General features: G+C 41.3%; 1 protein-coding gene across 10 annotated transcripts in view; it reads left to right on the forward strand.

Annotated features, from left to right (window-relative positions):
- The window catches only part of tanc2b (tetratricopeptide repeat, ankyrin repeat and coiled-coil containing 2b), a 162,655-nt gene that overhangs the window by 133,253 nt on the left and 11,252 nt on the right, over window positions 1-18,150 (forward strand). For 8 of the 10 annotated variants that reach the window (XM_084937264.1, XM_084937266.1, XM_084937269.1 and 5 more), the window contains 15 exons: window positions 4,482-4,520; window positions 5,446-5,727; window positions 5,925-6,049; window positions 7,936-8,167; window positions 9,789-9,958; window positions 10,097-10,375; window positions 10,882-11,049; window positions 11,526-11,686; window positions 12,081-12,189; window positions 12,305-12,427; window positions 12,623-12,859; window positions 12,944-13,156; window positions 16,016-16,109; window positions 17,271-17,404; window positions 17,625-17,748. In XM_084937264.1, the coding sequence (XP_084793390.1) occupies window positions 4,482-4,520; window positions 5,446-5,727; window positions 5,925-6,049; window positions 7,936-8,167; window positions 9,789-9,958; window positions 10,097-10,375; window positions 10,882-11,049; window positions 11,526-11,686; window positions 12,081-12,189; window positions 12,305-12,427; window positions 12,623-12,859; window positions 12,944-13,156; window positions 16,016-16,109; window positions 17,271-17,404; window positions 17,625-17,748 (2,490 nt within the window). The remainder of the gene's footprint in view (window positions 1-4,481; window positions 4,521-5,445; window positions 5,728-5,924; window positions 6,050-7,935; window positions 8,168-9,788; window positions 9,959-10,096; window positions 10,376-10,881; window positions 11,050-11,525; window positions 11,687-12,080; window positions 12,190-12,304; window positions 12,428-12,622; window positions 12,860-12,943; window positions 13,157-16,015; window positions 16,110-17,270; window positions 17,405-17,624; window positions 17,749-18,150) is intronic. The other 2 variants (XM_084937267.1, XM_084937268.1) reach the window with 1 other exon arrangement.

The following is an 18,150-nucleotide window of genomic DNA, read 5'->3' on the forward strand; positions in this document are numbered from 1 at the left end:
ATCAAAACGTGTGCATAAAATTTTAATAATAGATGTGAAATGCAAACATTTAGACAGATTCTACATCAAAGAAAGAGGCTCGCTGGGTATTTTGCATGAGAGGCTGCTGGATCTGGACTTGCTGGAGACTGTTGGTTATGTACAGTATTGATCAGGTGGTAGCCAGCTGACAGATGCAGCTCTCTCTGTGGTTGATTCTGTCGAAGCTTCGTTTGATGCCAGCCATCGAGGGCCCAAGCTGTGCTGCTGTTTTGAGGAGAGTGAGTCAGACTGTAATGGACCTTCTTGTGCTCCTGCCTGCCTACCTCTAAGATTTACCACCCACCTTATCTTTTCACCGCAAACTCTCACATAACTGTACACTGCACACACATTTATCCTTGCGTTCTCTCTCCTTGTCTTCGTCGCTCCACTCCATCCCTTCACCCCTCACCATCTTTTCACCTCGGCTCGCATACACAGAACAAGCTGATGGTTGCACCTTTTGGCTGATAAAATATTTTTAACTCCAAATGATTTTATTACTCCCATATATATATATATATATATATATATATATATATATATACTCCCTGACAGGAGTGAAAAGTAAGTAATAACTCTTAGAAATTCAGTTGAGCGCTGCATTTGATTAGACATTTAAAGGATAAGGTTTGTAATGTGCAGTATTCTTCTTACTGTCAACAAGTGACACAAGAATACCAAAGCAAAGAATAAATGGGTGCCGCTAACAAGTATGACCTATGAAGCATGATGCAGTTTATTCATCTGTGCCATAGAGATCTATTGTTGTTGATTAACCTGAGCATGGTAATTTCTTTCCAGTAAGCCCCACTTATAGCAAACATATGCCACAAGTACTTGTTCGAGCTACAAATCTGCATTCATTCATTCAGCCTTTTAGAATGAACTTCATAGCGATTACTTTTGAAAAACTGAGCAGCATTGACCTTGTTATTAAAAAAATAATCCCCCTATTTAGAGATGTTTCATGTCACATGTGTGCACGCACCCGTATTTGTAACAGCGTGACAGGATGTGAACATTAGTGGTACTCCACCTCGGCTTGGTGGCACCCTTCCTTCCCCAACTCTGCTCGGTGGCATCCTTCCTTTAGTCGTTAATTAGGCTGAAACAAAATAATTCCTTCTTGAAACTCCTCAAAGTGCTTTAATTATAGAGAGTTCTGGAAAGACTCACTTCTGCTAATTCTTTGCTAATTAGTTATTTGTTTTGCTTTGTGCACCAGTAGGAGAGTGCCGTCTAGTTCTATTATTCGCAGAGTATTCTGTAGAGTTCAGAAGTGGGGGAACTTAGAACAAACATTATATATGGATACAAAAGCACTGCAGGTCAGAAAAAACAAACAAAATGCATGTTGTGAAGTGAAATTTCCTTAAAGTTGGAAACGGTGGTCTAAAATTTGTTTTCCAACTTATTTCACACATTTGTTTTTTCGCACAGTTGGCACACAGCTGGAAATTGTCATCTTCAGACATTTTCTTCTGCTAGAATTATTCAGCTTTGTGTAAGTGAAGGTGCTGCCTGGATTGCAGAAAACAGCTGACTTTTACCTACACTCTCCAAGTGCTGTCAGATATCATGCAGATCCTGCCGGGAAAGATCGGCATGTTGCACGATCTGAAAGTTAAAGATCTTCTGACGTCCGGTCCAGTTTCATTGAACATTTGCTGACATGCACCTCCATCAGGTAATGTCTAGAAAAGTTTAGGGCCACTAATTAGAACTACAGTGGTGTTTATAGTACACATTTATTTACAGTAAACACAACTGAAGAAGAAAGGTGGTTCTCATTTCTGCTTTAGTTAATGTGGTTAGATAATGGTCTAGATTTGATGACAGTGCACCAACTTGTTCGGAGCTTCAGATACTGTTATTTGCTGTCCGAGTACAAAGTCATAATTTATGCAGTCTGCATCTGATAGATGCATTTTGACTCCAGCTATCTAGGTTTGTAATATTTAAGTGTGTGTTGGGGTTCTTCAGGGGGTTTTGCATGTTATGTAACGTAATGACATAGTTTTTTTTCCTTTGCTTGGTTCTAAGACATAAGTTAAGTAATTGCTATGCCAACAAGGAAATAGTATGTGTGAAATGATCATTCGGTTACCACGTTATTTTTAAGATCACGCATTAGCCATAGGCACATCCAGGTGTAATATGTTGCTCTAAGCCTGCTCTGCAAATTACATAAGATCAGATTTTTTTTTCCAGCAAATATTATGTAAGTTCCTGTTGTTCTGGCCATGTATTTGCTTAGCTGTAGCTCTACATCAACTGCTATAAGACATAACTCGAGTTACAGAAAAACAATCCTTCAACAAACTAAGTTTAAGCTGGGAAGTTGTTCACCTGACCTGAGATAACCCATCACCACACTCCCCAAGAGCCCCTTACAACAAGCAGTGATCATCTAAACTGCTCCTAATATATCCCCTCTTCCTTCACTGTTGTGCCAGTTTCACGCTCCTTTCCTCTTCCCTCTTTTCTTGTTTCTGTCCTCCACCTCCCATTCTCCTCTCCTTTCCTCCTCCTCTGCTTCTCATCTTCCTCCTCCTCTTTTTCTCCCTCCTTCTCAAGGCTGTTCAGTCACCGTGAGTCATCCTCACCTGGTGAATAATTAAAAAGTCTGAGACTCTCACTCCGTCTGGCCGTGGAGGGTTGGCGTTAGAGGGGGAGGACGAGGAGGAGGAGGAGGAGGGGGGGAGGTGGAGTGATACCTTGCTCAATGCTGCCTGAGGTGGAGTGTTATGGGCAGGATTATGAGTAACTGCCAACCATCCCTCTCAATCGTGCACACGCGCACACACACACACTTGCTCTCACCATCCAAACAACTCCCCTAGCCCCTGTTCACAACATGGCTGCCATGTTTTCCTGAAATACCTGACACAGTGGAGCAGTGGTGGCTGTGCGACTTAACGTGCATGAAGAGATGTAATCGTTTCTGCCATTTGGAGGATGGTGTGAGGTTGCGCTTAGTAATTCCACAAGGACGGAAGAAGCTTTACGGGCACGTTTGGCGTTCAGTCACCCCCAAGATAATTGGATTAGCACCACTTAAAACTGAGTCTCTGGGTATTTAGCTTCCTACTTCATTGACCTGAGGTATCTAAGCTATTGTAAGTTGCAACACTGGGTGGCTTTCGGATCACCAGTTTCACATCGTGTCAATTCCTTCCTAGCGTAAAACCCAACTGGAAGAATTTTACATCAGCACAGAGTCATTTCTGTCTCTACCTCTGCCTCTGTGTGTGTTTGTTGAGTTAGCACTAAAATAATCTGACCTGGGAATATGGATGAAACGTCTTTTATTACACTGGGCTGCAGCTGGCACACAGCTTAGTGCAGTAAAATGCAGTGCTGGCCGTTCATTTGGTATAAACGTAGAGCAGCATTTTACCCACTTCCATATGTATCTGCATTTCTGCTGATTGTATAAGACAGAATATTCTCAGCGTAATCGTCACATTTCTTTTTGATTCTGCGATTATAATTAGCATTCCTGGAAAAAGGGCTAGTGCTTGCAACAGCACTTTGAAGTGCCGTGTGGTACAGGACATTAAGAGCAATATCAGCTCATTATCAGCAAACTGAAGTCTTTTAGAAAAGACATACAGCTCTAATGCAACGCTCACTCCCTCCTTGCCCCCTGCATAATTTGCAGCACTGTACCTACACACACTGAAGAAAGAAATCTGTACACGTTCACCATCTTTCTCCTAATGTATAGTTTCTACTGCTCTGACTCACAGCGTGCTTTTTTTTTTTTTTTTTGCTACTATACTGCAGAGTGTGAAATGAACTACTGCACTGGCTATTATCTGACCAGCAGCTGTTTCTCACTGCATACTGCAAGAATCTGATTAAACTTTACCCCAGCGTACAACCCAAAACGAAAACCAAGGTGAAAATCGGATTTTTACAGTTCGTTTGAGGCTCCCTGTAATAACTTTAGATTCTGGAATATTTTATGTGAAATTGCGGCTAACGGGCTTCAACACACATGCACATGCGCGCACATTTGAGCAAAATAGGCTGTGGAGTTGAGGTTGGAGTCTCTCTTCACGGGGTCGAATTACTGCTCGAACTGGATTCAATTACTTTTATGGGGATTGATTGATCTCGTCCAGCGCAATGGAACCAATTAGATTCTCCCAAAAGTGCAAACCCTCTCCAACCTCCCCTCCAGACATGCTGAGAAATGCGCTCAATGTAATTCAAAGGATTTCAATTAGTAATCGACCCTGGTCTGGTGGTTCCCCATATTTCTGACATGATGATGTGCTGATGCTGCTGCTTCCTCTTTCCCCCCCTCCACTGAGTTACACCTTACCCTGTGCTCTGACACACTGCACACCGCTGCCAGTTTCCATTCCTGTCCTCACTGCCTTATTTTTGTTTCTCTCTCATTACCCTCTTTCTTCTTCTCTCTGTCTTTCGCTTGCTGTTTGTCCCAGCTTCTGCAAATAGCACCCATGCCTGGCAATCGCAGTCACGTAAGTTACTTCAACTTTCATTTGCTGCAACAGGCAGCGTGTTCTGCTCAAACTCGCTCTGCTTGCTGGCTAATGCGCTACATGTGCTCCAACACTCTCACCAGCAAAGCGTTTGGATTATTCACGTAAAACTCTAAGCTCAAAATCGGGCGTAGCTGCCAAATGCTGAGATAACACTTAAAGGAATGACACCGCCTAGAAAAGAGCGTGTTTTTACTCTCAAAACTCCAACCAGTTTAAAAGATGAGGCCTGGGAGATGACACTCAGAGGCAACAGACTACATTTTTACACAGATTTTTATCACACAGCTTCTGAAGTTCATACCAGATTCATTTTAGCCTCATTAGTCTTTAATGGTCCATATGTTGTGCTGAAAAGATGCCCAACCTCTGCAGGACTTTAGTTTAATTACTCCCCCTAGTGAGTAGAATCAACAGTCGGCCATGACTGTTAAAAGCAGTCACTCCCTCGATTTCTTAAAAAATATCTTTGACAACCGCGTGAACTCAAAGATTGTTTTGTTGTAAAATATGGGCTGGTAAGTGGGGAAGATCAACAATAAAATGGTGTGAATAATAAATTCCTGGGAAGTAAAAAGTTGTCATCTTTAAGTCTTTAAAGTTAAATTTTCTTGCCTTTAGTGTTCCAGAAAGTGGATTACTCCAGCTACAACCTGTAGGGATAAGTGTGCAAAACATCAAATCAGTGGTGCATTTACTGCCATATTGTGCACCAATGTGTAGCTAATTGTGCACTAATACAGATGGATACATTGTATGCACCTGTATTGAGTTTATGCACGCTGTATAATATATTATTACTTGTACTAACGCAACTAAAAGGAGGACTATTATTGCAAAATATTAAAGTAATGACACAGCTTGTCGCTGAAATACCACAAACTCATTCTCTATAACCCCGCAGTGCGTTTTGCTCCCTATCGGCCTCAAGACATCGCCCTCAAACCTCTGCTGTTTGAGGTGCCCAGCATCACCATGGACTCGGTCTTCACCGGCCGCGAATGGCTCTTCCAAGAGATCGACGCCCACCTCAACAACCCCAACGTCAGCACCAACCAGGGCGTGGTGATAGTAGGCAACATCGGCTTCGGCAAGACGGCGATTATCTCTCGCTTGGTGGCGCTCAGCTGCCACGGCACCCGCATGAGACAGATTGCTTCAGACAGCCCCCAGGCCTCACCCAAACGTAGGCATATGTTAATTTTAAATATGGTTTGCCTGGTTTTGACTGCACAATCTTAGTAATCACAAAAAAAAAACCCAAGCTGACTTCCAGTTTAAAATTGCAGTACTTTGGAAATCTTAATGAGTCTTCAGCCGTTATGTAAAAATATTTCACATGTTTGAGCTGCCCTTGAGTGTGTTTGGCTGCCTTGTGTCCAGATGGAGAGGGGCTTCCTCTTACCCAACCCCAGCCTACGCATGGCACCCTCGGAGGAGGCAGCTGTCCCGGGACCCCAGAGATGAGGCGACGTCAGGAGGAAGCCATGAGGAGGCTGGCATCTCAGGTACTGGACACACCTTCGCATTTCAGCCTGCAGTAAATAGACAAAACACAGAAAAAGAATCCGGGTTAAACATTTGTCTCAAAGTATCAAAACACTACAGCTGATTGGTGTGTTTTTGACTTTTTCCCCCCTCTCATAAAGTGCTTTTACAAATGCAAATTATCTGTTTTTCAACCATTTGCTTCACAAATAAGTGTGCTTGAAGTGATTGCAATATGAAATTTGCTGCTCTTATTTGATTGCCATATATTAAGGCAGTGTAAGTGCACAAGCTCAAACCACTCATGTGTATTTCTACCTCTTGGCACTTCCATATCCCCCGACTTTTATTTTCACAGCAAAATCAGTTGCCAAATATTGTGTCAAGAGAATTTGCATGCCTCTGTATTGTTTTGGATTTTGCAATGCGTATCTGACTACTGAGGGGGAAAAAAATTCTATTCAATCATCTAAATGGTCATCTTAGATTTTAGGTTAGCCTTGAAATTTCCTTGATTTGATAAGATAATTGTCTTTTCATGTCTTAAATTGACATTGTTAGTAGGATAGCCAGTGACATGCTCTTTTGAAAATACCTTTACCAAGTACATGCGCAGAGATGGCTCATGTTCTGTCAGAAATTATGCAGTTTCAAGCTTTTGAAAGAAAGTTTCTTGCTACCAGCAGGCACTCACACGGGGCTTAATCCTGAGGTGGTAGAATTCAAAAACAGGTGCTGGAGATAAGCTGCGACTTTGCGTTTGCCCTTTTGAAACGTTCCAAATTACGTGTGTGGCTCTTTGTTGTGGTAAATGCTTTTAAATGTTGAGCATTAACTTCCTCTAACCTGACCGCGATGTAAACCCCGTTGTGATGTGTGAAGCCGGCTCTCTTTCCTGCTCTTCTTCCTGTCTGCTGTTGCACCTCAGTACCCCCCTCCTTCCCCTGCTGCGTAGCCATCTGCATCCCCAGTCCCAGCCTGATGCATTATGCAGATGTGTTTAAAAAAGAAAAAACAACTTTGCCAGGGAGCCTTATGAAATATTTATACCTGCAGAAAGCCATTTCCCAGCCAAGCTATTAGATCTTGTTAACTCTGTGAATTAATAATTGAGCTCACTCCCTTTTTCACCCCTTTTGTTTTAAAGCCCTTTATTCCACTGTGACCAAAAATTAGCATTCCATTTTGATTAGTCTTCTTTTTTTTACCCCCTTCCTTTTTTCTCACTGCCCTCTGATCGTTGCCACCGCTTCTGAAAATTCAGGCTCTTTGTGATCTCTTAGTACCCTGGAGTGCCCGGTCACACCTGCTGCTATTGTTTAGCTGGCTAACCTCTCAGAAAATTCACCTGCCCTCTGCTATTTTCCATCTCACCATTTTGCCTGTGCAAAAATAACTTTCTTCTTTTAAAAATCATTCTTATATTTGCTTAATCAGTTAATCTGAACATGTTTCAAGTACGTAGCTGTGAATTATTACAGTTTAACACTTGACTCCTTTGTACAGCAGTCTTCTCACACATGAGCATGCATGAACTAACTCAGAGTCAGTCTCTCTTGGCAGCCGGAAGCGATGAATTATTAATAGCTAAAACCATACGGCGAAACGAGCAGTATTATGTTTCATTATGCTGCAATCATCCACCATGAAGTTGACTCAATCCCAAATGAGTTGTAGCTGTTGTACACCGGGAAAGCTGGCTTTGCACTGACGGAGCCCTGAAAAAAGTGTTATTTCTAAAAGGGTGTCATGTGTCCCCAAGTGCTCCTTGACACCGATCTTGAGTTTGCAATATCCAAAGGTTGCTCAAGGTTGGGAGTACCAGAGGGAAATGGGGAGTGTTCACCTTTACAATTCTCCAAATGACCTGGCTTGCAATCTTCTCCCAACTCTCTGTCACCCCCAGGTGGTGGCATACCACTACTGCCAGGCAGATAACGCCTACACCTGCCTGGTGCCAGAATTTGTGCACAATGTTGCGGCTCTCCTGTGCCGCTCACCGCACCTAGTCGCCTATAGGGAGCAGCTGCTGAGGGAGCCACACCTGCAGAGCATCTTGAGTCTGCGGTCCTGCGTCCAGGACCCCCTGGCCTCCTTTAGGAGAGGGGTCCTGGAGCCTTTGGATGCACTTTACAAAGGTGAAGCATTTAGAGTTTGTATTTCTCAAGTATTTCTGCACATGTGGACCGATTAGCTCAACTAACCTAGGGAGAAGAGGGAAAAATATAATTCTGAAAAAAAAGGAAAACACTGGATTATTAATTTAAACTATAGCTACCAGTTTGAAATTGCAAGAAAATTGTCACTAAACGTAATAAATAGCTTTAAGTGTAGTATTAAGTAAAAGTAGTGGACAGGTGGTTGAAATGGAGTATGTGTTTCTTTATATTTTACTTCCAGTTAGCCAGTTAATTTTAAAAATGATCTCGAGCAATAGTTCTCCAGGTTTTTTGATGGTATTTCAAAAATCTTCTTTAGACATTGGCTGCTTTTATTCATTTTCAGTCCAGTCCTTGTACATGAATCATTTTCAGATCAATGTTTATTTTTTAAGCCACTTAACACTGACCTATAAATCAAGCATTAAAAGGGCACCAAACTCAAAGGAAATAGGCAATAAACAGACAGCTTAGCAAAGAAAATTTTTTAAATTGTATCTTTAGGCACTTTGTTACTACCGGCCTGTCACAAAAAACCTGATTTTCCTCTGTTTTTTTAGTTGAATATATGAAAAATGCCAAATATAACAGTTTGACAGGCATGAAATAGTATTTTTGCACCACCAAGGTGATTCATAAAGACCTATTAACAAGAAAAAAAATGTCATATCTTGGCATGCTATGAACATTTTTTTAGGAAACTGGGCAAGTGGAGTACAACTGGCAGGTTTGACAGGGCCTTTAAGGTAGGACAGATTAAAAAAAGGCTGGGATAGGTGGTTTAAAATAGTAACCATTACAATTCAGAGAAAACATGCACATTGCACTTTTTGATCTGCTCTATGTGTTTGACAACATTATATTGTTAAGGTTTAGAGCAGCTACATTTGAGATGTCTGTAAGCTCCATCTTTCCCTTTCAGACATTAGTAGTTTCACTTCAGCTGTTTGAGGTCCTGAGCTGTTTATAATACATAGAAAGGTTCATCTTTTTATTACATGTTTTCACTTAATTTTCTCTGTAGGTCTAAATGTGTTGATAATTTACATATTGAGCTGTAATTTTTAACAAGTTAAAAGTATTTTTCTCACAACTCAAACTTTGTGCCCTTTCACAGTCTAATTTATTCCCTGACTTGACACATTGGTTCAATATTAATTTCCTTATACTCAAAGTACTCACAGTATAATTATTACCATATCAAATTTCTTTCTCAGTGCTTGATCTTCAGTTGTGTTGTGGGCTCGGGAAGATATTTCAGTCAGGACAACTGTAGTCTAGAAAAAAATTACATTTCCTTCTTTAGTAATGAATATTTTGGCAGAATGGTTCTGTTCTGGGACCTCTGTTAAACTTCCTCATACATACATGGAAAGCCAGGTCTGATGAGAACAGCAGCAAGACACAGATGAAAGGAGAAACTGGGGTGGAGGAGGTTTGCAAAGTGGCTTGCACAGGGAGCAGCAGCTGTAGGCAGGTTAAAGCAGCATGCTTTTTAGCTGCGCCATAAGGTGATGTGGACTCGATTGCAGCAATTGGGGCTGAGCTTGACTTCATGGCCTGCCTGAACTTCCTCTAACCTTCACCCTGTGTTTTTCAGAGAGGAAGATTAACTCTGAGGAGGATCTCATTATCCTCATTGACGGCCTCAACGAGGCTGAGTTCCACAAACCAGACTACGGAGACACCATTGTCTCCTTCCTCACCAAAACCATCAATAAGTTCCCTCCCTGGCTCAAACTGGTGGTCACAGTCAGGACCACGTTACAGGTAGACGTCATACCATCTTATTATTTATTTTGACCTCTATATGAGTTCCTGTACTTGTGAGTATCTACAGTTTAACAGTATCGTTCTACCAACGTCATGAAAAATGACTTCTTAACTGAAATCATTCTGACTCTCCAGGAGATCACCAACGCGCTGCCTTTTCACCGAATCTCTCTGGACAGCCTGGAGGAGAATGATGCCATAGACCAGGACCTGCAGGGCTACATCCTGCACCGCATCCACAGCAGCCCGGAGATCCAGAACAACATCTCGCTCAATGGCAAGATGGACAACACCACCTTCGGCAAGCTCAGCGCCCACCTCAAGGCCCTGAGCCAGGGATCCTACCTGTACCTCAAACTCACCTTTGACCTCATTGAGAAGGGCTACCTTGTCCTCAAAAGCTCCAGCTATAAGGTATAAATTTGTTATGGCTTTCACACTTATGCTAATATACCTAACCCGACACTGACCTCAGAAGTAATGAAGTCTGTGCATGCACGTCACTTATTATTTGCAGATGCACTGCTGGAGAGCTGTTTTTGTTTACTTGCACTCTGACATGCATTGTGTAGAAGTAGTTTCATAAAACTCTCTTTTTGACAGTCTGAATACAACACATCTTTCATAAATTATGCATTTGAAATGTTTTGTTGTAGTATTTCATTATGAAATATTTTATCTCACGCCCCGAGATTCATTTAATTTCATGTATTCAGACAGGCTTCCAAACTTTATTTCTTAAAAAAAACGTTAAAAAATGACATCTGATAAATCCACATTCTTCTCTCTAAGGAAGAGAAGGTGGAATAGTTGAAGATGGGCTGTACAAACATGATCCATTATTCATGTCGTGTAGGGTTATATCCAGAGGAAATCAGCATTACAAATCAGAGTCCCTCCTTCCATCCTTCCTTCCTCAGGTGGTTCCAGTCAACCTGGCTGAGGTATACCTGCTGCAGTGCAACATGCGCTTCCCCACACAGTCATCGTTTGAACGGGCGCTTCCCCTGCTCAACGTGGCTGTGGCCTCGCTCCACCCGCTGAATGATGAGCAGATATATCAGGCCATTAACGCTGGTTCGCTGCAGGTAGCTATTCCAAAACACACAACACCTCAGACCTCTGGACCTTCTAGTGAGGCCGTCAGTGGAAGAAAACTGTGTTCTTGTTGATATTAAAACTAGACATCCTGTTAAGGGGCAAGGAGGAAATAAAATTCAGCTTTGATGCTTTTTATTGTTGATGATTGATTAAACACTTCTGGCTTATGAGTAGGGGTAGACAGAAAATAACCAGTTTTCTTTAATGGGTTTCAATATACAAATATATTGAAAAACTTCAAAATTGCTGAAATACTATTATTGAAGGAAGATTTTCATGTCTTTAAACATTAAAACATCATCCTCTTATTACTCATATTTGTGGTGGTATTTGTGCAGTATTGTTTGCTTCCCTGACTGATATCGACGTCATCTAGGCAGAAAATCCTTCAGAACATAACTGTTGATAAACGCATGCTTTTGATCTCCGATCTTCAACATTGAGACCATGTTTGTGGTGACAGGGCACCCTGGACTGGGAGGATTTTCAGCAGCGTGTAGATAACTTGTCGGTCTTCCTTGTGAAGAGGAGGGATGGCACCAGGATGTTTGTTCACCCCTCCTTCAGAGAGTGGCTGATCTGGAGAGAAGAAGGGGAAAAAACAAAATTCCTCTGCGACCCTAGGTGAGAAGGGGCAGGCAGACATGAGAAAAGAGACTCTCCCCATCATGATTGCTGAAGATGATCGTAAGAAGGTTTAATAAAATCATAATAAAGCAGAGGTTTATTAACTGGATTTTGGGGAACGTGAACAGGTTATTGGATTTTTTGGGGAGAAAGCTGTGAAGTTGCAGGTTTTCACACCAATATACAAAACCTATTCAGGCAGTATTCTCATTATATTTAAAATTGCATCTATAGTGTCACATAATCAGAATCTTTAAATGCAAACGTCTCTGTTTACACTTTATTTTCCTGCATTTTAATTAAAACCGATTCCACCAACTCCACAGATAACAAAATGTTATGATCTGATGACTCAGTCTCAAGTATTGAAAGTGTTTTTCTGTCACCACAGGAGTGGGCACACCCTTCTGGCCTTCTGGTTCTCTCGGCTGGAGAACAAGCTGAACAGGCAGCAGACGATTGAGCTGGGCCATCACATCCTCAAAGCACATATCTTCAAGGTATACTGTTGTTTGTCCTCACACTCGTCTATAGATACACACATACACGCCCCCACGCAGCTGTGGTCTAGCTCTGCAGTAATGAATATTTACACACTGTCTCTCTCTTTTCAAGGGTCTCAGCAAGAAAGTCGGAGTTTCCTCATCCATCTTGCAAGGCATGTGGGTATCCTACAGCACAGAGGGTCTCTCAGCTGCTCTTTCTTCACTCCGAAACCTCTACACTCCAAACATCAAGGTACAGGTGCTAGCACGGCTGAGAGGAGAATATTCAAAAACACTCTGGATACTAAAAAATGAAAACTTCTCTAACTATGCTTCAAAGAGATCTGCCTCTCTCTGGGCTGAGATGGTTTGAATACCCAAAGTCATAGTTTGCAGTGGTAGCTTTTCCTCATATTTCTTTATTTTTGTCTTTAACGCATTTGTTTAGGTGAGCCGGCTGCTGATGTTGGGCGGCGCCAATGTGAACTACCGTACAGAGGTGCTGAACAACGCCCCCATCCTCTGTGTCCACTCCCATTTGGGCTACATGGACATGGTGGCTTTGCTGCTTGAGTTTGGCGCTTCTGTTGACGCACAGTCTGAAAGCGGCCTCACGCCGCTGGGCTACGCTGCTGCTGGCGGGCACATGACAATTGTGACTGCACTCTGCCGCAGGAGAGCGAAGGTTTGTGAACGGAAATGGCAAGGGGAAAAACTGGCCTGATTTCCATGTAACATGTTTTTGATCAAATCTATATCCTGCTACCAGGTGGACCACTTGGATAAGAATGGTCAGTGCGCGCTGGTTCACGCAGCCCTCAGGGGCCACATGGAGGTCGTGAAATATCTTATCCAGTGTGACTGGAGTATGGGGTCGCAACAGCAACAGCAGTCACCGCAGACTCAACAACAGTCGACCTTCACCAAGAGTCACGCAGTCCAGCAGGCTCTTATCGCTGCAGCCAGTATGGGATACACAGAGGTACAGCAGGGACACATGAATGGGGACGAATTTGGGTTATTATGCCACATAAAGGGTTCTTCAAATCTTAACGTGATGATTAAAACCTGGGTACTCAAGCCTAGTCACCTACAGACAGATTTAGACTTGCAATCAATGCATGATTTAGATTTCTGCAGGAAATCTACATCCTGACTCATGATGTAACTGAATGTAACCCTTCTGAACCCAATGCTGCAACCTTCCATGCCATTCAAGTTGTTGCGGACTGCATTGACCCGACATGTGGTTACATGTCTCAGTATGTGTACGCCAGGTTACATGGAAAGTTGCGGTTAAAAGGTTTCGTTATGTTGGAAGTTACAGTGTAGGTTTCCTGCATAAGTCTAAACCATGCATAAATTAGGGAAACAAACAGAGGGAAAGGCTTAAAGCTGAGATGGTTTACATGAGAATCGTACTTAAGGAAAACAGGAATCTCAAACTACACGTTTTTGTTATTTAACTTTTTTAATTAAGTACTTTATTTGTATTTATTTTTTTCATTTTTGAAAACAAGCCTTAACACATTTTTATTATTTTATTATCAGAGTGTCCTCCAGGACATTGTGAAATATAATAATAAATATCTTTGAAACACTTTTAATAAGTTATACTTTAAACTTTTACTTGACAGTCAGTTGTTGACTATATACAGACACTGATCAAACTTTTAGCCTGCTGCATTAAATTATAATGCATATGGAACTTTGATGTTCTGGAGCCTAACTGGACCGCCTTAAATTTTAATTGAATACCACTGCTGTTCAGCTCCTTTGAGCTCATTGCTATTATTGACTATTTTCATTTTGTTGAGTCTCTGTATTAAGTTGTAATAAAAAAAAAGTGACATAAAATGCCAGAAGTACTTGTTATTGCACCATTTTTGTGGCTTCGTGTACAACATTCACACCAATGGTGGTGGTAAATCAGATTTAGTAACCCTGTAAAAGAAGCAATAACTATAGAATTTCTCATTGAAGCTCGTTCTGCTGTGTAAGCCATCTGTTAAAGATGCTCTCTGTAGTCATCACTTGTTGGGGGAAGAAAAGGAAGGTTACATTAACTTTTACAAATTTGAAGTCACTTAGAAATGCCACTATTTTTTAAAGTAAGGCTATTAGCATTATATTAATCAGAAATGTTGTAAATGGTGAACAATGCAGTCACTCGTCGCTATTCATTCATTCATTCATTTGCTTTTTGATACACTAGCCACAGAAATACTTTTTCAAACATCACTCCGGTTTTTTGTTTGTTTTTCATCCCCATTGACAGTTTTATGGTGTTAAAATTCCAGCTGATCATGTTAGCTCAGCTCAAAATTCAGATTTCAGAGTACAAGTTCAGTTTTTATAGGTTTGCTGTCCCCTTAGGAATAATTTTCTTCTGAGACTTTGTTTTCACACAACAGGATGTGCTACTCCCTTCCCAAACCACCACAAAGTTAATCAAGCTGCCAGCTGAGGCCTGTTAGGAGTTTATTTCTCAGATTGTGATGTTCCTATCCTCTTGCTCAGTTATGCAGCGATGTCTTCCACTTCTTTCTGTTTTGGGAGGGGAGTAGTACAGACCGCTGTATGAGAACTGAAATGCGGTTCATTTCTGAGAACTTAATTAGATTCAGAATAAAGAGGCTTTTGGTCTTTTTAAGAGGGACAAGAAAATGATGCTCCGAATACTCAACTGTCCAAATGTGCCTATTTAATCAGCAGAACAGTTTTCATATTTAAAACTGGATAATTGGATAAACATACAATAGGTTACACAATGTCACTGAAACATGGGCGTGATGATTGCTGATAATTGGCCTATCTGGTATGTTTGTGTGTAACTACTAGGGGTGGGGGAAAAAATCGATACTGTGTAGTATCATGATATTTTGTTTGCTAATAATGTATCGATACAGGGACAGCAGAAATCGATATTTTGTTACAAAAAAAGTTTTTGTGGACTGGAACATGCTCTGACTTCATGCATGTTGATCAGCTCCTTTTTCTGAGCAAGAATCCTGACATTCCTTCACTGTCCAAATGTGTTTAACTTTTTTTTGGCAGCAATAAACATGACAGTTTACTTATTTTAATTTAAGACATGTTTTATTTTAATTAAGTTTAAAACTTTTTTATTTAATGTAAAATTATATTTTGTGTTAATTTACTTTCAAATCCTTCAGTTGCTGAATGGGCTGCATAGTTTTCATAAATTGCATAGTTCAGAATAGCTATAATTGTACCAGATGGTTGCATTCAGTTAAGTTGGACTAGACTGTAATACAAACCGTTCAGTTTGTCAACAATAAAACTGACTGAAATGAGAGAAAGACTGAGTGCGAGACTTTGATATTAGATAAAATGAATATTGATAAAGTTTATCTTTATGTACAGAATCTGAATATCGCAAAATATTTTAAAAAATTGCAATAATATCGTATCATGCGTTAAGTATTGTGATAATATCGTATCGTGGGATGTATGGTGATTCCCACCTCTAGTAACTACCAGCTGTTAATCACACGTACCTGCTGCAGGGTTTGGAGAGAAAGCACTTTGGACATTTTTAAATATATGAATTATATGAAGTTAAGCTGGATGGTAAATGTAATGGAAGACAGAAGTAGTAGATTAAGGGGACTGCGATTCCTAATGTCAGCTCACTGTAATATAAATATATTCTGCAGTTGACTGGCAGAGATCTGGTTGTCAGCACTATTGCTGATGACTTGTGTACAATCCTGTCTCTCAGATCAGATTACAGCAGATTTAAAGGGTAGTAGATTTCGCTCTGTAAGAGGAAACATGGACATTAATCAGTGCCATCTTGAATCTTGTTCCCCATCAGATCGTGTCTTACCTGCTGGACCTGCCAGAGAAAGATGAAGAGGAGGTGGAGCGGGCTCAGATCAATAACTTTGACACCCTGTGGGGAGAGACAGGTGGGAATCCATACTGTAACTGAGCATTATGCATCTAAAACCACCAGTTCAGAATAACAGATAACTGTGAATGCTCATGTTAAATCCCCTGTGCAAATGCAAAGATGTATCATCGTTTTTTCCCCATAAAGTTCAGACTGATGGAGTTTCTGTGAGAGGGTTTTTCACTGCGAGGCAGAGCGCTGCAGTGCGGATGTGGGAGATGTTTCTTGTGTGTCTGCTGCTGGCTGCTGCTGCGTCAGACGCTGATGACAGCGCAGTGGTGTCATTGGAGCATAGACAGGGCTGGGCTCACACAGGGGAGAGGAGGGGGGCTTTGACTGAGCTCTAGGGTGCTTAGAAATGACTAGTCTGATTGCAGGATGTTGAGGAATGTAATGTATCATTATAACCTAGAGCTATAAAATCTCATTGCAGTCTTTAGTGCCCCTGCTACAGTTTTGGAACGACTGTCTTCTCACTGTTGAAGAGGGGGAGTCATTCAGCTCTGCTTTCATTGTTTATAAGGGATCAAAAGGGTAACAGCTGTTCTGGCACATGATTTCCAATCCCAGTGTTACTAGATAGGTCAAGTGGAAGCATGTTAACAGCCTGAGGGAGACTATGCATATTGACACTTAGAGTTTATGATATACCTAAATGTTTCTCCAGCAAAGAATAAGTAGGTTGAAGCTGGGCTCACACTACCAGGTCTTCTGCCGCTCTGATTCAGTCTGCTGAAATGATTTCAATTACATCTCTCCTCTCCTCATCACTTAAAGTACCTGCGTCTTATGTACATTAAAGCAATAATCAAGTCAGTATGTGTAAGTGTAATCTCTATGAACCTAAAGCTCGAGCTTCATACTGGTCTAAACTCTCTTTCTCACAGAGAGAGGATATCCTTAATATGGTCATCGGGCTCAGCGGTCTCTCAAGTCTGTTATTCAAATTAGAATAAAGTGAAAGGGAAAGGCGTTCAAATGGCTTATTTCAGACAGAGGATGAATTAGGGGCTCAAGCTCCAGCATGAGATTAATAAGGATTCTTTTGACTTACTAAAAAACGAAGATATGCAATTATGCAAAAAAGTATGGAGTTGGAAATGAGCAGATGATAATATGCTAATTTTGTGCTCCTAACTAGCCATAACATCACACGGTTGTGTATTTGTGCATTCAGCTCTAACTGCAGCCTCTGGTCGTGGGAAGCTGGAGGTTTGCCGTCTGTTACTGGAGCAGGGTGCAGCTGTGGCTCAGCCCAGCAGGCGAGGCATCGTCCCACTGTTCAGCGCCGTCCGGCAGGGACACTGGCAGGTCAGTGGCCACCTGATCCTCTTTGCTAAATGAATATATTTTGCTTTGAAAACTTGCAAAAAAAATGAAAAATTTGGATGCATCTCATTAGGCTTTGGGAAAATCTTAATTTTCCCTGCTGTTGCCTAGTCTAACTGTCAGAGTAATAGTTTTAAAAATGAATTTCTAGCTGCAGTTTTCGTGTTAACTTATCTCTTTGATGTTGCATTGGGTGTTGCAGATTGTGGACCTTTTACTTACACATGGAGCAGATGTGAACCTGGCTGACAAGCAGGGTCGTACGCCTCTGATGATGGCTGCCTCAGAAGGACACCTGGGAACTGTTGAGTTTTTACTAGCTCAAGGTGAATAAAGAAAAGAACTGGAAAGCAAATTGAAACTCAGTCAGGTCACTGTATTTAGCTAAAAAAATACTTCTGTCACAGCAGGAAACCGATACAACATTGTAATTGTTGTTGGGAAGTGTTTGTGCACATCTCTCAACAGATCTTCTGAACTCAAATAGTGAAGGGAAGAAATATGTGTCGGTATTTGGCTGATGGTCATGCTAGCCCTACTAAATGTTTCTGTATTTGGACTGGGTGCAAACACAAAGTTGTATATCAAAGTCAGACATGATGGATGGCAGGAGAATCAGATTTGACAGGTCAGAGGAGCCAGCGAAGGATAAAAGAAAATCCCCTTAAAATGGAAAAGATTTAAAGCAAATATAATTGCCTCAAACTGATTTGAGATTACAACACAAG

Source organism: Perissodus microlepis, chromosome 8, assembly GCF_051167445.1.
Source record: "Perissodus microlepis isolate ML-2025 ecotype Zambia chromosome 8, ASM5116744v1, whole genome shotgun sequence".
Taxonomy (NCBI): domain Eukaryota; kingdom Metazoa; phylum Chordata; class Actinopteri; order Cichliformes; family Cichlidae; genus Perissodus; species Perissodus microlepis.